General features: G+C 51.9%; 1 protein-coding gene and 1 long non-coding RNA gene across 10 annotated transcripts in view; one reads left to right on the forward strand and one right to left on the reverse strand.

The window, feature by feature from the left end:
- Tspan9 (tetraspanin 9) overlaps positions 1-26,892 on the reverse strand; it is a 182,183-nt gene that overhangs the window by 56,518 nt on the left and 98,773 nt on the right. For 6 of the 9 annotated variants that reach the window (XM_030255085.1, NM_001356301.2, NM_175414.6 and 3 more), the window contains one exon: positions 16,253-16,332. In XM_030255085.1, the coding sequence (XP_030110945.1) occupies positions 16,253-16,332 (80 nt within the window). Of the gene's footprint in view, positions 1-5,408; positions 6,119-16,252; positions 20,356-26,892 lie in introns of those variants that run through there. The other 3 variants (XM_017321311.1, XM_017321312.2, NM_001379136.1) reach the window with 3 other exon arrangements.
- Positions 21,465-25,613, forward strand: Gm34416. The gene is made up of 3 exons (XR_003956367.1): positions 21,465-22,524; positions 25,201-25,349; positions 25,500-25,613. It is a non-coding gene; the product is annotated as a predicted gene, 34416 (long non-coding RNA).

Consider the following 26,892-nt stretch of genomic DNA (forward strand, 5'->3'; position numbering starts at 1 on the left):
ATGGAGAAACCAAAGTATTCCACGACAAAAACAAATTCACACAATATCTTTCCACGAATCCAGCCCTTCAAAGGATAATAACAGAAAAGAAGCAATACAAGGACGGAAATCACGCCCTAGAACAACCAAGAAAGTAATCATTCAACAAACCAAAAAGAAGACAGCCACAAGAACAGAATGCCAACTCTAACAACAAAAATAAAAGGAAGCAACAATTACTTTTACTTAATATCTCTTAATATCAATGGACTGATGAGCACCCAGGGTGGATGGTCTCTGAGGGACAGAAAAGGGATTCACAGTGACAGGGGCAAGTGAGAATCCCAACGAATTCAGCTTACAGAACCTACTGCCACATCACATGGTTAAAGCAGAAACGTGCCTGGCTCCAGTATCCCCCTCAGGGCAGATAAACCTAAGCTAGCAAATTTGCTCCAGCGCCTGTCAATCAAAGCACCAGACATCAGGGTTGGATGATCAGCCCTAGGGCTGCAGTTGGGGCAGAAAGGCCCTGGCCACTGACTGAAGTCACTTCCCTGTCTAGGAAGGAATGGAGACCAGGCCCTGGAAACACACAGGGCTTCCCCCATGGCTGTCTAGTAAAGCCTCAGCCAGGAGGAACATGCCTGTGTACATCAACCAGGCAAGGAGGCTCTGCACCTCTGTGGCTCACACTCTCCCCTCAGAGAGAAGACGGTACTTAGGGAAGCTGGAAGTGATGGGCAAGGAAGAGACTCCCAGAGGTATCAAACACTATGGCTCCCACAAACACACTTTAATGGTGGCTGACCCTTTGACGGGCGTGACCAGGAGGACAAACTCCCTTTTCACTTGGCTCCCTTTTGCTTTGCTTCTGAAATTCTAAAGTGAATTCTCACCTGATTAAGTTGCTAACTGCTACACAATCTCTCTTTAGATTTACGGAACCTGGAACATCTGGTGGCCTTTGTAATGCTTTCCCTTAGTCTGCAGTTCTGTTTATCAACCAACACAAAACATGCAAACGGCCGCGAGGCTCGAATTTGCAGAAAAGTAATATATCTGTTTTCAGAAAATATGAGACCTGCTGTAGGAGGTCAAGGTAAATTATGATGTTCCAACAAAATAAAAATAAAGGAACACACACCCTATATGGTTGATACCTTGCTCTGAATGCAGCTGGTTTATCTTGGTGCTCGGTACCCTGAGACCTCAGAGATGGACCAATGAGGTCATAGCCCCACCATCTCCCAAGATGTCAGTCCTTAAATAAACCAGATTCCTTTTATGCTGATTGTTTTTTTTATTGCCAGCCTGACACAATCTAGAGTCACCTGGGAAAAGGGAGCCTCAAGGGAGGGATTGCCCAGAACAGACTGGCCTTTGACCATGTCTGTGAGAGGTTGTCTTAATTGATGATTGATGTGGAAGGGTCCAGCCCACTGTGGGCGGCGCCATCCCTAGAGAGGTGGGCGGGGCTGTGTAAGAAAGCTGGCCGATCATAAGCCAGTAAGTAACACGGTCTCTGTTTCATTCCTGACCTGACTTCCCTCGACAATGGACAGAGACCTGGAACCGTAAGCCAAATAAATTCCCAAGATGATTCTGGTCAGACTCTTATCACAGCACCTGAAACAAACTGGAAGGCCTCCTTATCAATCAGCCTCAAAGGCCGGCCTTTGAGTGACAAGCAGCCAAGCTCTGAACACAGTAACAACAGGGGTCACACTCATAACTCGGCCGATCACAGGCTTTCACTGATAGCTGTGTAGAGAAATGCCCCATGGAACAAACTCTGTCAGCTCTGTGCCCACCTCAGAAGTGAGGCCAGACATGACATGGGAGGCCAGACCACAAAATCACAATCCTTAGTTAATTAGCAAAGTCCTTTGTGGAGTTCAAAGAACCTTCAGGAACATCACTCCAATATAACTTCCCACAGTTCTCCCAGGTTGGGCAGGCAAGGACTAAGGTTTGGGTTTCATCTTACACACAAGAGACTGAAGTCACAGATCCTCCCTGGGAAGCAAAGGCGAAGATGGAGGGGAACCCTGTGATCCCACCTCTGCTTAAGGCACACGCCATGTTCCTTATGAAAAAGTCAAGAGAGGCCGGAATGGTGATGAGCTGTTGTGACGGGATCTCTCCTTCCACCGAGAGATTAAGACAGACAAGAAGCAACCTTTGCAAACCTGCAAGAAGGGTCAGCGGGTGAAGTCACTTGCTACCAAGGCTGATGACCTGAGTCCAATCCCTAGAATCCACACTGGGGAGGCGGGGAGGGGAAACTCTTGCAAGCTGTCTTCTGACCTCCATCTGCATGCTGTGCCACACACATATGGAACAGGCCTGGCTTTGAGCCATGTGTTTGCTGGGGGTTTTGTTTGTTGGGGAAACTGAGTAGCAGCTGAGAGAGAGAGCACAAGCCCTTTCATTATAGAAGAGGAGGGAAGAGAAGGCTAGGCTAGGAAGCCATTGGGCAGGCAGGGCCGGTGAAGGCCAGGCAGTGCAAGGGACGAAAAGCAGACACTTATAATTTAGGGATTTGAGAAAAGTGGGAAGGAAGAGAAAACCCTTCCTAATGATGACGGCTAGAGGGAGGAATTAGAACAATTGCAATTACGGCTTCTAACAATAGGAAGGGAGCCGCCACAGTTCCCGTGTCAAACAAGAGCGGCTCTCCTAGTAAGGGTGCTTAATAAAGCAGCCCGCCCCCTCATTAGCTGCTCCATTGGTGTGACAGCCCTCCCAGGCATGGGGGCAGGGCAAAACCCACTCACGGTGGTGAGGTGGAGTCCCCATTTCTTACAGACAAATTTCCTTTCCTTCCCACTCTGGTGTGGGAAACTGGGGTAGAGGGACTCTCTCTCTCTCTCTCTCTCTCTCTCTCTCTCTCTCTCTCTCTCTCTCTCTTTCTCTGCTAAGCCCTGGGGGATGCGTCTAGCTGGAGCCTAGGAGCTCCTGTCTCTGACCCAGGCCAGCACCAGAGCAGCTGTTCTCCTGCACTGTGAGCTCCTGGCATAGCAAGAATCTGGGTCAGCTTCTCAGCACTCAGGCAGTGGGTTATCCTGTGCACACGTCATGTCACGGACCTGCCTAGCAGCCTGTCCCCTTGCCCTGGGCTCCAGCTCTACCACATGTGAGGGATGAAGGACCTACTACTACCCCGGTCCATGACCCAGCTGAGGCTGCTGTGAAATAAGAACCAAGGGCATAAAAAGTCCAGAACATGAGAGCCTGAGGCAAGGACCCTACCCTTGAGTGGCCAAATCTAGTCCTTTCCACTCCAGGAAACTGAGGCCCAGATAGCGGCTCACCTTGGGTCAGACCGCTAGCTGGCAACATACTGAGGACAAGAAAACAGGTGTCTGGCTCAATCCCTGGCTCCTCCCCACAAGTTACCTGGCTGCATGTTGTAGACAGTCCCTTCTCTTCTAGCAGAGGGGAGGGAACAACTGGTTAGTGGCTGGGGACCAAAACCTCCCAGGCTGCTGGCCGGGTGCCCAGTCCCACCCTGCCCCACCCACCCCAACAGGTTGAGCGCTGTTGCCATTTAGGAGAGGAGAAAAGGAATCAGCAAGGCTGAGAATCTTGTCAATATTCCTCCCACAGCTCTGATTCAGACCCTCCACAACCTTCTGGGAAACATGCACTTTTCACATAGACCCCCCCCCCTCCTCTCGGCAGGAGGCTGAGACCGGGAGAGGAAGGGGGGCTCAGGGGGCCGGAGGGGGTAGGCTGAGGAGGAAAGGGAGGGAGGGAGAGGAGAAGGGAGGGGAGAGGAGGGTGAGTGTCTCTCATGCCTGCCATAAATGGTAACAAACGGAACACCTTGTGTGCTATGCTCCTCTCCTAAGGCATCTATCTACCTTCCTCCCCCACCCTCCTAGCTATACACAGGCCTCCCTCCAGGCAGCAGGGACCAGTCAGGCAGGGTGTCCTAAATGGCTTGGACATCACAGAGCTGCTGTGGAGCTCGGGCTCATCAGCTTGACAAGCTGTCACTCTGATTTGGGTCCGATGGGCTTCTGCCACAAGCACGAACTGCTTCCCTGGAGAAAAAGTGGGCAGAGCTGGGCTCCGGGATGCACCTGGCCTCCTATGGCAAGCCAAAGGCACTAGAGCCTCGAGGCCCACCACTGCGCACCCCCCGAGAAGCCCTCTGACAACAGGCCTGCCTGTCCAGCACCCAGACAGTCACCATGCTGTCCTGTCCCCTTCACACCCCAGCAACAGAGCCAACCCCAAGTGTCATCTTTATCTGAAAGGGTCTTCTCCAACCAGCCAACCCCTGACTCTGAGCATCCTTGTACACACAGAACGTCCCGACCTCCGCTTTCACCCTCCTCTGGCTTCCTCACTGGCCTGATTTTTCTACCTATCCCATGGTGCCACAAATCCCACTGTTCCTGCCCACCCACAGTCCCCTCACCCGAGTGCCTCCTCCTATTTTCCACTGATTGGTCCTCCAGACCCTGGAGGCCTTCCCTCCCTGCCCTTTAGCATCTGCTGAGCAGACCTCCTACACAAAGCCTGTGCTTGTCAGAGGGCAGGGGCAGCAGCTGGTACTCAGACATGACCTCTGACCTCCACGACAAGCAAGAGTGCAGCGACTGTGCAGGCCACATGCCCTTCTCTCCTGCTTTCACCTCTGAGTGGCCCCTTATTCATGTATCTGTGACAGCAGCAAGACAGAAGTGACACTCAGGGCATCTGGTCTCACCCTGCTGACTTCAGACTTCCCTTCCCACTGAGCCCGGAAGGCTGCCTCCCCTTGCCTCCACAGGGCTGAACCCCACAAGTCTGCCAGGCTCGGACCATATGTCCCCACCCCAAGCCACCCCTGTTCCCCAGTGGCTTTACTCACACTTCAGGCTTCCCGGCTGTCCTACCACCAGCCTTTGGTACAGCAGTTCTCAACTTTGCTAACGCTGAGCCCATTAACACCCCTCCTCATGTTGTGGTGAGCCCCAACCATAAGATTAGTTTGTTGCTACTTCATAACTATATTTTGCTACTGCTATGAATTGTAATATAAATATTTGATATGCAGGATATTTGATATGTGTCCCCTGTGAAAGTGTCATTCGACCCCCCAAAGGATCTCAACTCATGGACACTGGTCACGAACTGCAGCTCTGGTAGCTTTGCTCTCACTTCCAAAAATGATTTCTAGAGATCCAGATACAAAGGGCCATCAAGATGTGAAAATGAGCAAGATGATCCTGACTAAAAACACAGAAACTACCGAGCCTCCTGGAAGCTGGAGCAAGCAAGGAGTCACATGGGTTGTGCAGTAATACATGCAGTGATGAGGACCCCCTATGTGTGCGGGGCAGCATGTGGGAACTTAGACAAGACTCAGGCCAGCCACACCCTGCTGCCTCACAAAGAAGGAAGGGAACAGAGGTTCTGACTCTGGAGATCTGTGGAGGAGGGGCAGCTTTACCTAGCAGACTTATAGGCACCAGCTTTTTCAGATGGGCCACACCACCTTCCAGACTAATTAGTTAAAGATGGATGGGGTCCTCCCAACTGAAGTATAAGCTCTGGGAGATCAGGGCAGCAAACTGAAGCCTCATGTCCCCTCTCGTCCCCAGGCTTTGCTGTGCTACAGCACCCATCAGGACTCACTGTCCCATCACTGAGCACACACTAGGACTGCAGAGGGTCAACTGTGAGGCATGTTGAAGGGCCCCAGGGCAGGACTGTAAGAGAGCAGATCTCTGGGATGAACAGGGCCTGTCAGCCCAGTGCCACGTGCACTCAGAGGTAAATGGCTGCAGCTGGCATCTGTTGCTTGGCTGGCCAGCTGCCCTCACCCGTTTCTTGGTGTCCATACCATCAATCTCCATTGGAGAACTCAGCATCATCCCATCGTGGAAGGTCTCGTCCAACCAAGGCACTCTGCTCGAGTGCCAGGGCTGAGCACACGGCCGTACCAGACCCTCTCCTGGGAGGCTGACTCCTGACAAGGAAACACAATAAGAACACACCTATCCAGTGCCAGGGGTCGGCCCATCAGTACCTGATACTCAGGTATCCAAGGCCGCCGTGGTCCAGCCCACCATGGCCTATGGCTCAGCTCTCCTTCCGGGCCTGTGAACTGCTGCACCCTTTCACACGCTGAGGAAGGTGCCTAGAGAGGAGAATGAGGTGCTGATCCCCAAAACTGAAGTTGCTGGGCCAGAAAAACCAAATGCCCTGCACTGCACCCTGGGTGCGGAACAGCACCGCCGAGATTTGTTCTTAGCGGGTTCAATACAGGGGTGTTTTCCTGAGGAGGGGGCATGCTGCTTCAGTCTGAGAGCTTTTGCTCATCTAGATCCACCGATAGAAGCAGATGCTTGGAAAATGGCAGTTTATGCCACACACACACACACACACACACACACACACACACTCAGAGAGTAAACTGCAAGAAGCATGTAACTTAGAGAGATTTACATTTACACGTAGATGCATAGATTGTGACAGTGTCAACTGTTTTATACCCAAGCAAATATATAACACACATGCATGGGCTCACATACATAGACCAGGCTTCCAGCTGAATTTGTTTCCCTCTCAAAATTCATGGATTGAAATCTTAACCCCAATGTGACTGTGTAAGAAGGGAGGGTGACAAGCCCGTGAAGGTGGAGCCTTCAGGAATGGGATTAACTGACCTTATTTTAAAAAGCTCCCATCACCACAGAGACTAGGATAAAAAAAAACAGCAGCCTGAAATCTGGGTATGAGCTCTCAGAACCCTACTATGCTGGCTCCTGCCTTTAGACTGTTTGTGGCTTTGCCTGCAAATATATAATCTACTGTGACGATACAGAGCTCAAGGAAGATGAGCGGTAGGCCAGAGAGCATACCACCCAGCCAGGGTCACTTAAGTACAGGCCACATGGAGACTGGGTGAGTACAAGGAGCCAAGCTAGCATACGATCAAGCAGACCTCGGGGAGAGGTGTCTTTGTTACCCTTCACATACAGTCTGAAAGTCTGACCCAGAGAGATACAGAATTCAGCCTTCAGCCTGGCCTCCTGTCTGTGTAAAGGCAAGTCTAATCTTACCTCCCCTTTTGAAAGTTTCTCACAACCAGCTCTTAACTCCTAACCCGACCAGAGGTATGGACCTGGCCACTGTAGCTAACTCTGATTCTCCACAGACAGACACTGGGGCAGAGGACAGCAAGCAGGCTCTCCATGTCCTCAGCAATCGCCAGCAGTGAGAGGTTCAGGGCCTTCACCAAAGGCCCCAAAGCCAGACTTCAAGGCAAGAGAGTCAGTCCAGCAGCCTGCCCAGCAGAGTCCATTGCTCTGGAAATAAAGTAGTGGAGGTGGTAGTACTTTCTAGAAGCCAAAGGGAATGCTGGATATGGCTGGATAGAATATGTAGGCATATCTCTAGAGGATGAAACCCAAAAGGGGTATCTGTGGGGATCCTGTTATCTAAAGGGTTATTTCAGTTTGAGGCCAGAGGTGTCCTACCCCCAGGAGGAATCTCTCCTCTGATGAGTCTGAATAGCTACTTAAAGGTGTGACCCGTAGCAGACCATGTCCCTTGCTTGCCTAACACTACACAAAAGCCCACTGTCCAGCTATGAACCAACATGCATGCACTGGACACATGCTATGAGTGAGCAAGACAAAGCTGTAAGACAAACCTAAGCTCTTGAAAAGGCAAGTAGGTAGATGTTAGCAGAGGGGCGGGGGTAAGAGGCAAAAATACAAAAGCAAAAACTGAACGGCTCTGATAGTAAATCCTGCTGCAGTGAGGTACCTGTAGTGACGTGCAGTCGTCGTGCTGTGGGGAGACAGGAAAACGGTACTTTTTTGTCTTGACTGTTCTCATGAAGAAGCACAAAGTGTCTCGTGAAGCTTACACCGCATACAACGGACCACCAAAAAAGCCCCCAAAGACCACATGTGAGTATTTTCTGTCCCACTTCCTGGAGCTGCGGCTGGGAGGAGGCGAGAGCAAACTGTCGACTGAACCATACCATGTGTGCAAACTGCCCGTCACTACAGGACTACCCAGTGCAGCACAGACCCAAGAAAAGCACAACTGGAAGCTGACTGGGGAGGGAACTGCATCAGGATGAGTTCCCAGACAAGGGCAAAGAAAGGACGTGGGCTTTAAGGTTTTACTGACTGAGTTCATAGCCCATCTCTACCACTACTTAACCTAGTGGCCCAGGCAAAATCCTCCCTCCTCACACCTCCATCGCCGCAGAGGCAAAATGAGACATCCCTGGGTATTCCCATCAGTGCTGGAGCAGATGAGGCGGCCAGGGATGCCCCACCTGATACCCAATCAGGGACTGGTATCACCGCTCCCCATCACCACACCGTGCCAGGGGGTAGCTGTGGGTCCTGACTTCCAAATGTACTCCGCACAGGTAGAGTAGACAAACCCGGAGGTGGAGGCAGAGTGGAGAAAAGTTCAGAAGTCTTTGCTTAACAAATGGTGGGTAAGACCTTCAAATATCACAAAACAACCCCTGACATTAAAGATGATTTAGCGGGTAAAGGGAGATGAACTATTCATGGATTGAAAGACTTGGATACAATTTACATAATTTACATTCACAAATAAACACAGAGATGAAATCCTCCTGAGTTGATAAACACACTCAATTAAAGACCAGCTAATTAAAATGCCAATAGTGTGGGAAAGGGTACTGACTGATTTCAGGTTAAAAACCACTTAAACTGATTCCAGCATCTATGCAGAAGAACAAGGAGCCAAAAAAGAGCCAAACTCTCTTGAAAAACAAGAAGTGTGCCTTGCCATGGAGACTTACAGAGTTGCGGTACCCTGTCACATATGAAAGCCTAGGTAGTATCCTGTATCTATGGAGGGAAGATACCTAATCAATGAAGCTAGAATACACAGGAGGAAAAAGATCAGAGTTCTGTCCTGTGTCAAACATGAATAGTAATTCCAGATGTGTTCAGAACTCAAACACATGAATAAAAACTTTGAGGAATATAAAAGCCCCTCCTCACTTATGTCAACAGCTCCTGAGAACCCATGTTAGAGCAGGCATGGAACAATTATTACGATGTAAGGGCACCATGAAATAACAGAAAAAGTCCAAAAAGAAGAAACCAGCAAAGTTGTGTTTTGGTTTAGAATCTGCAAAGAAAAGAAAAACAAACAAAACTTGAAACTGGAAGCTATAAACAATGTTGGTGATGCATTCAACTGCCACAAACTAGGACACAAAACCAGAAACTAAAAAATAACAACAACCAAAAAAAAGAAAAAAAAAAAAACCAAACAAACCCAAATCAATAGAAAAGTAGACCTGACACGGAAGAATGGCTAATTAACACGTAAAAAAGATGTTTGTGTATTGGTACCTGAGATGCTAGGTAAGGCCACTGCAGCACAGCATCTCACGCCTGCCCCTTACCATTTGAGAGCCACTGGGAATGTCAACGGATGCACCTGCCCTGGAAACAGCTCTCCTCCTGCAGTGCCACAAGGACACTCCAGCCAGCAAGGCAGAAAGGCCAGGTATCTATCTGCAAGGGTACTTCTCCAAGAGAAGTGTATGGAAATGCCTAACGCTGAATCGCCTTCACAGTGGTCTGTGGTGGCCACTCCAGAGAAACTCCTACAGGAGACGTATGCAGGACTGTTCACAAAAGAGGAGAGACCACACTGAAGTATCCATGCTAGGGACTGAGCAAAAAGGTAAGAGGCAACACTCACAGACACAGATGGATCAAACACACGCTGGATTTTATTTATTTATTTATTTATTTATTTATTTATTTATTTATTTATTTATTTTTGTGGTGCTAAAGATTAAACCCAAGGTCTTCTGCATGCTAAACAAATACTCTATCACTGATGGGGAACTGTTGAAAACCCTGAGTCTGAACAATTCTCTCTACTCCATTGAAAGTTTAAAGGAATAGGGGATGGCTCCGTGCAGAAAACGCTTGCTGCAGACTCACGAGGTCCTAAGTTCAGAGGCAGAAAGCCCGTGTAAAAAGCCAGATGTTCTGGCTCACCCCCATGACTGCAGAGATAGGGTTGCAGAGACAGACGGATCCCAGGGGCTCCCTGTACCACCTGTCCGACCGGAACAGTATACTTCAGGTTGAGTGGTAAGACCCTGTCTCAAAAATAAATTGGTGTAAAAGAGGAAGGCATTTGAACGCCATCTCTGGCCTCCACACTCAAGAATAAGTCAGTGTCTGTCTGTCTGTCTCTCTCTCTCTTTCAAAATAGAGAACTACATTACTATCTCCGTAGGTAATGGAAGCACAGCTAGAACCTGTCTGTATGGGCAGCTGCCTAGTCAACCTGAATACATTCTTGCAAGGATTCCCTATAGCAGATGCAAAGTCCCTGAAAACTGAAACCCTGCCTGCCTTCTCCTGGGACAGACATCCATTCCCTCAAGCCACCAAAACAGCGCCCCCTGCAGGGCCCTGATGCAGAAAATTCCCAGTGGTAGAGCACGAGCTTGAAGCAGAAACACTGCACATTGTGTACTCAGGGCCACTCCAGCTCTCCTGACAGCCTTCAAAGCCAGCTGAAGGGAAAGCAGACCCCCAGAAGCAGGATTCTGGGTCTCCTCTGAAGTCTAGAGCTCTCCAGACAAAGAGCAGGGCCTAGAAGGCAGATCTCAACCTGGTATCCTTCCCCAGCTGCAGAGCTCACCCACGAGTCTGAGTCGAGTCGGCACGCCATTTTTAATGTTCCTGCCAAGAGTGCCCCCCACCGAGCCCCCACCACTTCTGCAGGCAGATTAGCTTTCAAATGTGAGCAGGGACAAAGCTGGCTCAGAAGACTTAACTCTGCCCGATGGGTTTAGCCTAGCTTCAAAGCTTCCTCATTGGAACCAAAGGAGCAGGCACATCTCAGTGGGGGAGGGGGGACCAGCTGGGAGAGGGGAGGACCAGCTCAGGGAGGGAAAAAAAGGAGCATGGCTCCAAAGCCAGATTACTCACCACCACCACGACAGCTTGCAGCCAAGTGACACAGCAAGACCTGTCATGGTGGCCACCATCAGAAAAAAAAAAAAAAAAAAAAAAGAAGAAACTCAGTGAAGAGTCTATCACCGTCTTCTCCCTTGCCTGGATCCCAGTCTCACCTGGTCACCTAGCTCCCTCAAAATCTCAGGGCAACTTGCTTTGTTATCTGTGTAGCTGGTCTCTACTAAGCAGTACTTGGTGGAGTTAAGTCTCTCCGTTGAGTGCCTGCTATCTTCCTATGTGTGTCTGACTCCATGGAACTCTGAGCAGCTCAACAGGGTGGTTTACGGCAAGTACTCAATGAATGCATGCTCCCAGGCCACAGGGCATCTGTTTGTCCTTTCAATAGAAGAAAACAGGGAATCCACATGTTTTGCTGATTGTATTTTACAAACTAAGGAGAAAGGAGGGAAGCCTGGAGCTCTTTGTAAATTCTTTTTCTTTCTGATAGGAGGAACGTTTCAGAGAATGGGAATTAAGAGTATAGCCGTGAGGGGGGCAGGGAGAGGAAAGGCCAAGGCAAGCCAGGATGCTGGGTCCAGACCTGTAGCTGCCCACCCTAATGTGCTGGGGAGGCAGGCAGACCCCACCTACACAGTTCCCACCCTTGGCAGCCCTGGGTTCAAGTGCTGCACACAGGACAGGACAGATGACCTCTTGATTCCATGACTTCCTGGCCTAAGAAAACTGATCTGCCTTAGCCTTACCAACTGGAGGCTCCTGTGCATGGATCGGGCATTCAGCAAATAGTTGTGGAGTGAGTGAATGGACCCAACTGGGACCCAATACCCTACTAAGCCATAGAAAGCCTGCTGCCAAGTTCAGCCAAGGGCAGCCAAGCCCAGGAGGTAAGAGCAGCCAGAGTGTTACTCGGAGGTAGAGGCCGGCTGGTGTTTGCTAGGTTTGCTGGGGCCAGGCCTGGCTGGGCTGGGTAGGACTGGGGCTTCCAGAGCTCTTACTATTTCAACTGGGGATTTTTCTAACTCTCCCCTCCTCCTCCTCCTCCTCCTCCTTGGGCCTTCCTGATTGACAGCAATTGCTGGCTCTGACATGATTTAAAAATAGATATTAAGACCAGGAAGTTTAATTTTTAATGCTTTGGAAATGAACACAGGGCTGGCATTCCTTCACAGCCAGGTTCCAAGGGTCTCTCAGCGTATCTGCCAGGTGCTTCATCAGCAAGATGACCTCAGCAGCCAGACCTGACCCCACCCCATATCCAAAGATCTGCTTGTAAGCAGCCTCCTGGGGAACCATCCCTCACTTCCAGCACTATGGGAAATCCCTAACCGTGTCCCCCACCCCGTGCTGCCTGCTTCGCCTGCATCTCCTGCATGGAGAGATGAGCTGAGGCCAAGGCCCAACCTGACTGCCTTCTAGAATCCCTCAAGCCAAAAGGTACCCCACAGATTCGCTATAGCACTATAGGTTTCCTTAATTCACCGTACACAGATCTTAGTCTAGAGCCCACAAAGGCACTTATGGTGTGGCCATGCTGATATGGACCATGTGTGGCTAAGGTAGTGGAGAGGCCTGCCCTGGCCACCTACGCCCAAAGACAGAAAACAAGAGGAGCCTGACATTCAGGAAGATTCACCAGGAAACGCCCCCTGGCACTCAACCTGTGGTAGCTCTATGTCTTCCTTTCCCTTGCTCTAGCAGACACACTCAACACTGTCTCCTCTGCTACTAATTGGCCTTTTTAAAAAGGAGCAATCCACAAGGAATAGGCTTCCAAGGGAGCCAGGGTATCCCTGCTCTGCCAGCCATGACTTAAAGTGATAGGACAGCTCTGCTGGCAAGCAAGAGAAACGACGTATCCAGAGTGGCAGTTAGGGTACCCGTCTGCCCCAGCCCCCTCCATCTCAGACAGAACTGGATTCAACTGGATTCACATTGGGAGGAACTGGGCTGAGATCAGGATTTGCTGGCCAGAGAAAAAGTCATGTGGCTCCGGCACAAAGAGATGCATCTTGTATCCCTACCCCCACCCGCACCCCCACCACCACCATCCCCTTCCCCTTAGCAAAAGCACTCCAGGATATTCACTTAATCTCTGCTTGGAATATTCTTCCAGGCACTCCTGATAGGATCCAGAGGTACATGGGCTGAAAATTGTGTAGACTACAGCCTCCTATTCCTGACCATTAAGAAGCCAAAATTCTCTGTGGCCCTGAGAATCAGGGTGGGGATGGGGTGGGGTGGAAGGGACCGTGAAACAAGGATGGCCACAGATCCCGCTTCATTCTCTCCATCTATGTCAGGCCCCAAGAAAAGCTGCCCTCCTGGGTGCCCCCAGCTCCTCTGGTGCACTGGGCTGCCTACCAGGCTAGAACTGTCTGACTGAAGCCAGCATGCCAGGAACAGACCTGGACCCCCACCAGCAGGCAGGCACCCAGCAGCCCGAGAGGCACCTGCCCCTTTCTTCGTAAGAGGGAGGAGCAAGAACAGCCCAGCTCCACTCAGTCCTGCCCAGAGTGATGTCACCAGACCCTCACCAATGCCACTGCACTCAAAGTTCCACCCAGTGGTGAAGCAGGCAGCCAAGGGGGCTGCAGCGTGAGCCCACCAGAACCACACTGAACCAGGACTCCCCCAGAGGCTCCATCATATAGGAGGTGTGGTACTGTGTCTGGGAGATGACCAGCAGGCTCTGGATCCTGACTAGAGTCAAGTTCAACTCCAGGACTCAGAAAAAGCCTCTCTGGACCACGACAGTAAAATGTGATGGCTACATGCCCTAACTCCTGATCTCAGTAGGCTGAGTTTGACCCCTCCCTCCCTCCACTGTCTTCATTTCCTCCTGTGCTCCCCACTCACTGTGCAACAGAGCATCAGAGTCCTCCCAGGAAGTCCTCCTAGGAACCTTGCACATCCTCCCTACCACACTGTCTCCTCTCCTTCAGCATTTTCACCTGCTCCACCCTACATCAAGCTGAGAAGCACCTGCCTGGAGAAGGTCCTCACCTGAGTCCAGCATGAGGACTCACCATCCCCACATCCCTCCAATTCCCAGAAAGCACTGGCAAGTACATGGGGAACCATTCCTCTTCTGCTAGATTCCCCATCCTTCCTAAGATCCGCACCTCACTTCTGCATCTCATGTGGTAGTGGCATTTAAGAAATGTGTCTTTGAAACTCAACTTGCCCTAGTTTGTGATTTGTCATCAGAATTCTGAAAATATTAATTAGGGTGTCGGGGAGTGGGATAGTGCATCTCTCTTCTCTTCCAGGGGAGTTCTAATTAGGAGCAGGTAGTAAGATCTTTAACTTCTAACCTCACACTGGAAAGGGCATGTGTGTCAACAAAGTGCTGCCATGTTTGTAGAAAAGATAAAATCACTCCTCACACCAGGGCTTGAGGTGCTAGAAGGCCCTTATTATCAGCAGCTTTGCTATCTAACTTCTCTTCCCCATTACGTGGGACCTGGGGATCCTGACCAAGTAACACCACACTGTGATTCACTCCATTTGGTTGATTATAAACATATTACAGGTCCCCTGCCCCAAACCAAGCTAGAATCATTCAGAAGGCACCACAAGCAGTTATACCAACTTCAGCCAGCAGGCGGCGAGATGAGAATGGCCAGGAGCCCAGGCTGCTGGGCGAGTCACTGGTCAAAAGGCTCTAAATATCTACGCCCACAGAGTCTTCATATAATTAATATATGTGCAGTGGGGCAAACCAAAAAGGTAGAATGAAACTATGAAAGAGGAAAGAGAAGGTTGGAGCAGACAGCAAACATGACAGCACTGGTGTCGACCGAGACACCAGGGAAACGCACACAAGTACTTGGCAGATACAGATCCTGGCAAAGGAATGGAGAGAGCATAAGGCACTGGCTACAAGACGGTGACAGAGTAATTCTTAACATTCCAATGGTTCTCGTCACCAGAGAATCAGAGTCTCTGACCCAGCTTTCCTACAACTCCAACCACGTGACAGGTAACCCTAATCATCACAGTGCCCCTCCCCCTCCCCACCCCCACTATCCCATCCGGGAGTATGGAAACACCCACTTCATCTCAGACCCGTCTCATAGGGGAAGAAACCATGCACTCAGGTGCCTCCTTGACCCCCAGGCTATCACAGAGCTAAGGCAGTAAGGGCCGTGAAGACCATCCATCCTAACAGCCTGGATGGAGAAGAAGCCCCAATCTTAAGGGGCGCATGAGTCACTCAAGGTCACACAAAACTCTAACAAAGAACAGAAGGCAGAGGAGACTCACACTTCTTCCTTCGAAGCCTAGAGCTTCCTTCCCCTTCTCCAGAAAAGTGGCCCCCTCCACATACACCCCCCCAAAGTTTTTCTTAAAAGTGGATCACTCCACAGGAGATGCACACTACTGCCATGCAGCCTCGCTGAGATGTCTTTCTCCTGCCCCCAGGCTCCTCCTGGACCATGCTTGGCAGCTGACGGCCTCCAGCCAGTGGCAGGACGGAGCCTGGGGATGAGCCAAACATCTGTGCTGAGTAGTCTGAGCTCTGGTGAAGAAAGACGGAGGCAGGCAGTAGTGAGGACGAAAGAAGCAGAGATGAATTAAGTTTTCATCCAGTTTGTGTAACTCGTAAGTACTTGTGCACACAGTCACCAGCGTCACACATGAGACAGACGATATTCCCAAGCCAGCCCATCCATTGACACTTTCTCTAGAAAAATCATCTCCCTTTGTCCTTTTTGCTCATCCTGGAGGCTCCTGGAGCCTGGGAAAGAGTGGCCTGGCCAAGTGCTGGCTGCCCAGCCCACAGCAATCCCTCAAAAGCAGCAGCCTGTCCCTCATCGTGTATGGCTGCTTCCTCCTCTTCCTGGGAACCATGTAAATGAGCAGGGGACTGTGACCTCCACACCCCCACCCCACCCCCACAATGCTACAGACTGGCCTCCTGCCTCCAGGAGCAATAGAAGAAACTCAGAAACCATCCTCACGGCCCCCCACCAACCCAGGGGCACAGCTGTGCCGTCTGACCCACACCCATGATGCAGGTTCCCTGGTGCAGGTACTTCAGTGTGCCTTTTTTTTGGGAGAAGGAAGCAGTGGCAAACTTTCCAGCTTCCTGGGAGCAGAACGTGTCTCTCCTGGAAGACTGACAAGTTGAAGCCTCCATTCAGCCATGGAGAAGAGGGAAAAGGGAACAGAAAGATGCAGGGAGTGGGAGGGTGCCTTCAATTTTTAAAAGCACTTACCTTTGGGCAGATAAGGTAGAGCGAGGAGGAAGTAGAAGATATTCCTAGGGTGGAAAGCAAGGAGAAGGAGCAACGGAAGACTCAACAGTAAGGACTTACCCAGAATATCAAATTGAAGAGGAACATCGTGTACTTCAAGCAGCAGAGACAGCCCCTGGCCATGTTGCACTTCTTAAATTCTAGGAGGAACACAAAGGACAGGTCCAGGTAAAACACCACGTACTTGCTGCCTTTGGGTGCATTGTACTTGTCAGTCTTAATGCCGGCCTCCGTGCGGCTCTGACCCCGCGAACCCGCGGTGCCGTAGAAGGCGCCAGCCGTGAAGCCGCGGCCGAACGGGCGGCCAGAGGTGGACGGCTTGGCAAAGTCCGAGTCCTTGCTGTCCAAAGATGGACTCCGGTGGATCGAAGAATCCTCGCTACTCGACTTCTCCATGCTCGCCTCGTTCCCGGGGGGCACGAGGGGCGGGGGGCATTGCTCCCAGAGTGGGACGGAGGGGGCACCCCGGTCGGGCACGGGTTCTGAGCAAGCTGGCTGTTGGAGCTTCGCACGCCCCCTCTCTGCACCCGCGAGCAATAGCGGAGCAACCAACTGCCGGGGGTTCACTGCCTCTGGGACGGCGCCCCGCTCCCAGCCTTAGCCCGCTGGCCCGGGAGGGCTCTGCGGCACTGTTATAAGCACGCTTGGGGAGCCGGCTCGCCTGCGTAACTAGGCTTCTTTAGGGAGGCTGCAATTTGACTGCTCTTTCCCGGGCGGCTGCACCACCGACCGGACGCAGCACTCGAGGCGAAAGGGCGCTGGGATCCAAGCTCCGCAGGCACGCCTCTTCCAACCCGGAGCCCCACCACTTTGCGGGCGCTCGGCCTCCCTTGCTCCGCGACTTTGCGGAGCCGCTGCCGGCCCTGGGCTGCCCGGGTGCGCCGCGGGCAGAGAGCCTCGGATCCGCTGCAGCTGCAACCGCTGGGCTTGCCCTGCGAAATTCCAGCCCTGACTCTCGACTCTGAAATCGCCTAGAGCCCCTTCCCCGGGCTCTGGGCCCCGCCCCCTGCTTTGCATCCGACCAATGGGCTCAAGGTCTGCCTGGCTCCGGTAGGGGAGCTACCCCCCTCCCCAATGACACAATATCTTTAATAGGATTAGCGGTCTGCTTGTGTGCCTAAACTAGTGTGCCCAGAACCCTTCTAAATGTCAAGGGCTCGCTCAGTGGCTAGGAATGAACTAACACCTCCATGGGAAAGCACTGGTTTCTTGCCCCAGCAAGGGCCGCGACTAGAGGAGGGGGAGAACTGGAGACACCAAGAACCCTAGGAAGCCAGAGGATAGGTCTGGGGGGAAAGGCTGGAAGGGAAAGAAACGGTGGCCACTACTAGGCTGGCCTCCGCCCCCTAGGAACGTCGGGCCTGTCTAGCCTGGGGCACATGGTCCCAAGCAGTACCTTTACACACACACACACACACACACACACACACACACACACACACACACACACACACACACACACACACACCACGCTTTTGCACACGTGAGAATGGCTACTGCGCACTGGTAGAGGGGCCGCAGCAGAGACGCAAGGTGTAGGAAAGCGCCCTCAGGCCTCCGCGGGGCGCGCCGCCCTCCCTGCCCCCTCCACGCGCACACGCACGCGCGGCTCCGAGAGACTCCTGCAGCTGCGCAAGCCCCCGCCTCCGCGTTCCCGAGTGGGACGGCGGGCTGCAAGGGGCAGGCGGCTCAAGTGGGGCACTGCTTTTTGCCAGCAGAAGAGCAAGGTAGCAATGCTTTTTTGGTCACACCCGAGTCCTCTCGGAGCCGAGGTCAGAGAAAAGACAGGAGGTATGTGCCTGCCAGAGGAACATCCAAAAACAGCCCTTCATCCTCTTGTGAAGCGCTGCAATGAAGACAGCCTCCTCTGGGCTTATATGCAGAAGTCTGCATTGCTGACCTGGGGCCACCACGGTTTGCAAATGATAAAAACTAGAAGACTGAGTGGGGTGGGGGTGCGGGGGTTAGACACTGAGTCTCTCCTTTGTGCAGTGAGTCAGTGTGGGAGCTAAGTTTTACCAGGCTCCCAGCAGCTAACAAGGAGCTCAGCCTCTGGAAGGTACTCCATAGGGACGGCTAGATGGAGTCTACTCTGCAACCCCCAACCCTCTATCCTGAGCCCCAAGGGGGAGCCCTTGAGGAAACACCATAGTACTACTGCCTGCCCTTTGGGCAGCACAAAATCTAGTTAGGACAGGAAGTTACTGGAGGCACAGATAGACTCAGATGGTTGTGGCTATGCCCCGAGGGGTGGGGGGTGGGGGCAGTGATTCCAACTAGGGGGAATTCACCTTCACTTTGCCCCACCACCACCCTAGAGGTGATAACTCTGAGATCTGTTTTGACTCTTCTGGGTCCCTTCTGAACTCAGAAGCAAAGCTCTGTGTGAACAACCACCACTGGGTCTCTCCTTTGGGGACCAATGGTCCTGAGATACTGTCTGAAAAAAAAAAAAAAAACAAAGACAAAAGAAAAAAGAAGCAAATGTCTAGCTGGCTCCCGTGAGAGTGCTGAGCTCTTTGACCAGGACATCTAACACCTCCTGTCCTCTTCAGCCTCACCTGCCTGCTCCAGGATACAAGGTTACCACTTCTGTCTTAGAACGTTACTTCCGGTGGGGGCACCCCCCAGCTGGACTAGAGTCAGGAGAGCTGCTGTCCCCTGGCTGGCCACCATTCCTCCTGTCAGTGTGGAGTTCAGGAATACCCAGGTGTCTTATATGTGGAGTGAACCGACAGGGGCGAGACCAGTCAGAGCAAACAGGCTCTGAACACAAGATGGTACCGTTATATCTCGGAAGGAATGACGTGTCCCCAAGGGTCCCCATGCTAGCCCCTGCCTGATTAGTCTTTTCCCATCTCTTCTCCCTAGCTCACACCTGCATCGGTCACACCAGTCTCCCCTGGTCCCTGGTCTGCCCCATCATTGTGTCTGATTAGAAATGAATGTGTACCTCCAGGGCTTGGGACCAGAAAGTCAGGCGGTAACAGGCAGGCAAGAGAAGAAGGCTGCCCAGTGTCACGGCCCTGCTTCCCCTAGTCACCCTTGTCAAAGCTACAGTGAAGTCTCACTGCGACACCTGGCTGAGTCACAATCAGACTAATAAGAGAAAATGCAGTTCATCAGCCCTTACATCCACCAGGCTGACCCTACCACATAGGTGTGGTGACCGTTCTGTTTTAGGGAAAAGGAAACGGTAGGTTTGGGTGTGCTTTCCAAGCCCATGTGCCCTCCTCTCTTGGATCTTAAACACTTGATGCCCTTGGCAGTCTTCCAGTCTAACAGAAAAAGTACGAGAGGGAGCCTGGGATGGCATGGGGTTGGGGGCGTGGGGTTATTAGGTAAAAGCATACTGAATTAGGGGAACAGGGAGGAAGATGGCTGGGGCGATGCTCTGGACAGGACAGGTAATCAGCCAGGTCCTGAGGGCTGTAATAAAGAGTGGAGAGGGGGAGGTACAGCAGAATGTAGGAGGAAGAGAGGACAAAAACAGATGGAGTCAGATCGCACCCCTCCCCTTGGGGAAACCATTCACTAGTAACAGGTCAATATGGGCAGGTTCCTGGGCATCCATAACAAGATGAATGGGACAACCCAGGGGTCCCAGGAGCTCACCAGCTAACTTGCTAGCTCTGGAAACCAGCCCTTCTATCCTGGCTCCACTTGTACCCTGGGAAGTCCAACAGAGTGATGCAGAGCCCACACAGCAGGCTGAGTGGGGAGAGCTGCCCTGTGGCCCTGCCTTGGACCAGGGCTTTTTGAAGTGGGTAAGGGAAGAAGGACTTGACTGTGGCCCGCTCAGGAAGCAGTTGAGGGAGCAGGCCTGGGTGAGAACAGGAGCTACTTTGCAAGCTACTCTGTGTAGCATGTGAAAGTTGGAGCTATACTCTGCAACGTCCGGGGAGCCAGGCCTGTGGTCACCGTGGGGCCTAGGAAGCTGCCTGCATCTGGCAACGGGGGTGGGGGGACAGAGAGACAGTGAAAGGCTAGCACTGGCTGCTGTAGTTCCTTAGATCTGGGATTCCAGACGCTACTCTCCCAGTCCCTCTCAATCCTCCCTATCAGGTCCAGAGGAGCCTGAAGGCACTGGCTGCCGCTGAGGGGCTGAGGGGCTCTCTGCATGCAGACAATGCAGACCAGCTTTCCCTCTCCCCCAGGATTTTTTTTTTTTAAGGAAAAAAGAAAAGAAAAAAGAGAGGGGTATAACAAGTGCAAAACTCTCAAAGAAGAGCAAGAAAAGTAAATGTGAGAAACCGAGAAGCAGACATTCCAGATCTGACTGGCAGCCAGGAGACAAGAACTTCCCGGGAAATGCCAAGCTTTGTGCCTCTACAGAACTTCCCAGGCACCAGGAGGGGCAGGGCTCATTCTCCCTCGATTTCCTCATCAGGTGTATACCTTCTGGCTCAAGCTGGCCACTCCTGTATGTGACGGTGTGTGGCAGCATCTCACAGCCCTAAGCTGAGCCACGACACCAGACTTGAGGGGAGCCCAAGGTGCTGCTTGCAGCGACCAGGGATAAGCAGGCTGGAGGACCCTGTAGAAGGCAGGTTCACGCCCCAGGCTCTAGACTACAAATTTGGCATCTTTGGCTGTAGGAGTGACGGCCAAGCAAACTCCTTAGGAGAGAGTGAGTGGTGGCTAGCCAGAGGCCCACCTCCCAGAAGTCTACATGGAGACTCACTAGGCAGGAAACAGCAGCGGCCACTCTCCCATTTGCTAAGGAAACAAAAAACAGCTGGAATCTGGATTTGGAATGGAGGCTAACAATGGCTGTGAAGAGGTAGAGAGTCGGGAGCTAAATGAAGCTGGGCACACACTACTCCAGTTATCCCAGCTCTTGGGGAGCTAGGTCAGGACTGTGAGCTCTAGGCCATGCTAGGCTACACAGTGTGTGTGGGGGGGGGGGGCAGGAGGAGGGAGGGAGGGGGGAGGGAGGGAGGAGAAAATAGAGTTTAAACATACTTTGTTATAGCTGCTCTGTGTGTGTGTTTCCTAAAACTAATGAAGAAAACAAATAAGGTCTGTCTCAGTGGGAGGGCTCACAGTTCTAAGAAGGGATGAATTAATTGTTTAGTTCATATTACAAATCAGGGCAGGCTGCGTCTTCTAGAGAGCGGCTCTCTCCCTCACAGCCCTATACTGTACATACTCTCATGACTCACTCGCCTCCGCTCTGGGCCCTAGGCTTCTAAATCACAACAGTGGTCACCTGTTCATCTCTCTCTCTCTCTCTCTCTCTCTCTCTCTCTCTCTCTCTCTCTCACACACACACACACACACACACACACACACACAGAGTGCCCCCAGTTCCTGTCATAGTGACTACCACACGGTAGCTGATTAGAAGAAAAGAAAGGCTACCGTGCCCAAGCTACACAGTTGAGCTCCCAAGTTCATTCACCAAAAGGATGGGACCCACGCCAAAATCTATGGACTTGTTCCTGGAAGGGAGGCTACCTGAGGACATCAGGCTCTGATGAGGCAGTCCAGGAAACACCCAGCAAGCGATGGTGTAAATGTCATGATGTCAACTGGTGTGCTCATAGCCATCACGCCAATACATGGCATGTCCTTGAATGGATGGGTAAATAAATTGACCTATGGCTCCACAGAGGTCATTTTGGAAGATGAGTCCAAAGACAGAAGGGTGGGAAAATTAAATGAGACAGGAGCAAGACAAGACAAGACTGCCCCCAGCCTGCTATCTGTGCTGGGTGTATGGAGCCTGGCAGAGGGGCTCTAAGGGCAAGGCAGACAGGGACACCTCTGCCTGCAATGCAGTCCCAGCAACTCATAGTGTTACATGCCAGGCTTCAAAACTCAAGAGCAAAGCTACTTCTGGCTGGGGTTAGTATGTGCCAGAAGCCTTGCTGCTGGGGAAGTGTAATGATTCAGAGACCCTTCAATGTACATAAGTACCCGAGGGAACCTCGGTCCCTCTGGGCGACTCAGGCACCTTAGCTCCTAAGAAATGGGACCACAGCTATGAACTGGTTCACTCCTGACCTAGCCATGAGCACTGAGATATGGCTTATGACCTCAAAGTTACAGGGAGGGTCACAAAGCCAACCTCACCCCCTGAAAACCAGCTCACACCAGACATCTTTAGGGACTGACTCATCCAGGACAGGATCTGTGAATAAGAAGGGAGAAGGCATAGCTTTTTCCATCTACCTCATCCATCCCAAATACAGGGAACAGTCTAGTGAGCGAGCCACATGCAGCCACCTGGGCTTTGGCCCTTAAGCTGAAATGGGCATTCAGCTGCCCTGTGTCTCAACGTCTCCAGCTGGGAAATGGGATGGCAATGCATGCTTTCCAAGCTGCAGGTAAAATCAAAGATCCGAGGTAATGAGCATAATTGTAATCCATACAGCACAGAGTCGAAGCTACAGAAAAATGCCCAGTGCACTGGGGCACCATGATGGTGATTAACAGTAGTTATTATAGTAACCAGAGTCTCCATCCCTGTCTGATTAGGCTGGGCTTGAACAGAGAGAAACCAGACACCCCGCCACCATCAATGTCTTGTGACCTTGTGTCTAAGACCGAGAACATGACTTTCTCCCCTGACAGCTGGGGGCACCTGGATGCTCACTTGGCCCTTGCCTGTGTTCAGAGTCTCAAACATACATATAAGACCCCCTCCTGCCCACCCTCTCCATGGCTGTCATGGGCATCTTAGAATTCATACTCCTGCCCACCCTCTCTATGTGGCTGTCATGGGCATCTTGGAGTTCACACTCCTGCCCATCCTCTCCATGGCTGTCACAGGCATCTTAGAGTTCACCCTCTTGCCCATCCATTCCATGTGGCTGTCATGGGCATCTTAGAGTTCACCCTCCTGCCCAACCTCTCTATGGTTGTCATGGGCATCTTAGAGTTCACCCTCCTGCCCATCCTCTCCATGGCTGTCATGGGCATCTTAGAGTTCACATCCCCACAGAGACCCACCCAACACTTCCCTTCTTGATGAATGGCCTGGATGTTTAGCACACTGTCTAATCCAGAGCCCCCATCCTCATCCCAGACTCCACCCTGTTCCCTACCAATCCTACTTCGGTGTCTCTCTCCACATCCTATAATGTTACAGACACTGCCTAGTCCATGCAACTTCATTGTTCACCAGGGCCCTGCACAGCCCCCAGCGCAGAGCCCTCCACGGCCTAGCTCCAGGCACATCATCCTACTAAAGCTTTAACCCCTGCAGTGATGTCTCATTCTAATCGTGTGCTCATCTGTGTGGATGACGCACATGTGAACAAGTCAGCTATTCTAGGATAATCCAGTCTTAAAACAACATTTAAGAGCCAGGCATGGTGATACATACTTGTAATCCCAGCACTCGGGAGATGGAGACAGAAGGATCAGGAGTTCAAGGCCAGCCTTGGCTGCATAGGGAGTTTGAGGCAGTCTGGGCTGCATGAGACCTTGTCTCAAAGTTTGTAAAAAGCCTTAAAGGTCCAGCCCAATGGACCCTGCCTGCCTCTCCGGCACATTCCCAGCCACCCTCTCCTGCTCTCAGGCTCCAGTAAATACTCCAAGCTCTGTCTACTTCTCTGAGCCTCTGCCCCTGCTGTTCCTTCTTCTTGCCCCCCCCCCCACTTCACCATCCACTGCACTCATCTCCTCAGTAAGGCCCTGGACTCCTTCGCAGAGGTCTTACTTCTGGCTTTCTGGGTTGCCTACCTGGGGCTGCCGAGCTCCCCTGACCATTAGGTCCCCAGAGCACAATCTGCCTGTTTCTCCATAGTACTCATCACAGTTTGAAAGGACGTGTTTCTCCAAGTGACGATTTCCAGCTGGTTCTCTCACATTACACCGTAACATCCAGAGCAGCAGACTGATCTTTCTCACTGATGCATGCCCAGCCCCCAGGACTGTGGCTGACCCACAGGCCAGCCTAGAATTAACTGATGAAGCCATTGCACAAAAGTGCAAAGGAGGGCACGCATCCACCACTGTCAGTTCCTCAACTACAAACCACATACGCTGGCCTGGCAGACTCTGTATGGAGCTTACAATGTGGAAGGAGGTAGGGGAGAGGCAGGCAGAAGGACATCCTGGGAGGAAAAGCACTGGACCAAGTTTCCGTGGAACAGAGGTGGGGTGCACAGCACATGCTGGCTGCCATGTGCTGGCTGAGACTAAAATGAGTAAGAATAGACCTGAGATTGGAGCCCAGGAAGCCAGGAGGGCGTCAAGAACTTGCATACCCCCTCTCCTCCTGTCACTATCTCTAACCCACACGTTTCCTGGACTACAGTCCCAACCCATCACCCTCTTCCTCTCCTCCTGGCTGCTCCCTTACCTGTAACCTCATTTTCTTGGCACCCTGACTTGATCATGCCCACAGTCCAATGAGCAACAGTAGGGCCACGGTCATGTGTCTTGGAGACCCCAGAGAGACTTCAGAGTTAAAGCTCAGTTTCCTGGCTTTCCCTTCCCCTCTCAGACTGTGACCTGCTGAGAGCAAGCATCCTCTCTGCCCCCACAGGCACTCAGCCCCTTAAGACATTTTCCCGGGAGAGACCCTGGGCAGGCCCTTCTTTCATCTTCAGACCAATCAATCACCTCTCCGTTGGACCCTCTAGAGAGGCATTGTAGTGGACAGGCAGACGGACCTGCAGCTCCTCACATGGCCATGCTGGGCCATTCAGTCCCAGGAAGCAGAGGAAAAAGAAAGCAAGCATTTGTTATTCGTACTTATCGAGGAGGGCAGGTGGCTTCAGAAGGATGAGATAAGGCACACTGCCCGACACTTGCAAGCGTGATGAAGCCCGAGGTTTATTGCCATGCACTAGCGGAAATTTACTGACCCAGCAAATCTAATATTCCCAAACCACTCCATGGAGGACAGAGACTTGCCGGCTGGGGCAGCGCTCTCTGACCCAGCATCCAGCCTGCCAGCAAGCTGGCCTCACAGCTCAGCTGAGACCTTCTGCTGACTTCAGGGGCTACAGTCTCCTGTCCCTCATCCCTGTTTCCCTCCACTGTGCCTGCAGACTATAGGGATGGGGCTGGAGTCGCCCGAGGGAGACAGAACAGAAGCACTTAGCAATGCTCTACAGCTAAGAAGATGGAAATGGACCCAGATGTCTGCCCTGCTCAGAAACCCATCAGAGGCATCTCCACTGAAGGGCTCACGGTGCCCGTAAGCATGGGCCTCCCTGTTGCATGTCTGAGGATGCACACGCTTCACAGGGCGCAAGTCACTGGAGGGTCTCAGAACCTCTGGGGTAACTCTCCGAAAAAGGGCATAAGCAGGAGCTGTCATTTGGTTCTTTCTCTCCTCCCTCTGCAGGCTGGTTCAAGTCACTGAAGGTACCTTCAGCTGGAAATTCATCCTGAGAGCACTTAACCCCCACAAAACCTCCAAACATCTTTTCTCATGTCAAGATATTTGAGGTGAAAATGTTCACAGGCCACACCCTTTCCTCAGCCATTTGGGCAATGAAAGCCCCAGCAATTATAGAAAGTCTTTCCAAAGTTTTAGACTGAGTCAACAGAAAGTCATCCCGGTTGTCACCCAATCAAACTGGCTATACACCCAACTGCGACCCACTATGCTACACTTCCTTCACACACGCCCAGAATGCAAGCTCTACACACACACACACACACACACACACACACACATATGCACGAGAAGGCATAGGCACACACGCATTTCCTGCCATTGGCTCCTTCCCTGTCACTGCCTCTGCCGGCCAGGCTCCCTCCTCCTTACTCACCCTGCCATGAGCTGAGCATCATTGCCCCAGGGCAGAGTTATCATACATGTCTGTGACACCCACAATACTGATCACTGCCTTCCTGGTGTGTCTTTACCTCAATGGATCCCTCCCCACCATCTGGCCTCCCTTCTGCAGGCCGTGTTTCTATAGCGCCCTCCAGATTCAGCCATCTCCAGAAATGAGAAAAGAGCTCAAATGTCTATCCTGGATTCTGTGAGTCTCGGTGTGTCCAGGTGGCTGTGCATCACTCATCCCTCAAGCTCCGGCCTCAAGAGGTCTTCTAATACCCTAGCCAGACCAGACACCAGTGCACACCTGCTCTGCCCCTCCCCTGCTGTTACCAGAGGAAATGCCAGCCACACTTATGTTTGGTTGGACCCAACAGAGACAGGCACTCAACAGCCACCTCCCTCCTCCTACTTCTCAGGCCTGCATAGGAGCAAAGCCTTGACCTATATCCATCGGTCAACAAAGGCATGATCTACCCCACCCACACCCACCTGCCTCCTGAAGAGACGGGCTTGAAGCAAGAACATGGAGACTGAGGGCCAGACGGAAGAATCAGGGCCCTAGTTGCTGTCCAGGCCACCTAGGCAGGGGGCTTGCAGTTCTCTGAGCAAAGGGCATGAGGTGAATGAATGAATGAATGAATGAGAGAGTGAATGAATGAATGAGCACACTTCTATTTTTTATCCATGTAATGGAGCTGGGTGTGATCATGAAGGACAGATGATCTGGGAATTTTCCTATCTACTAGAAAGCACTACCCTTCATAACTGCTATTCACACTCACACCTCAGCTAAGCAGCACGTCATAGGAGTGTGACAGAAACAAAAAAGACCCCACATAAGTTAATTAGCCACTAGAGTTCCTCGGCACCCACAGAGTGCCTATCCTGGGCTCGCCACCTCCGTGTCATCAGGGAAGACTCCTGCTCAGTCTGTGTCTCTGCAAAGAGT

The sequence above is a fragment of the Mus musculus genome, chromosome 6 (assembly GCF_000001635.26).
Source record: "Mus musculus strain C57BL/6J chromosome 6, GRCm38.p6 C57BL/6J".
NCBI lineage: Eukaryota > Metazoa > Chordata > Mammalia > Rodentia > Muridae > Mus > Mus musculus.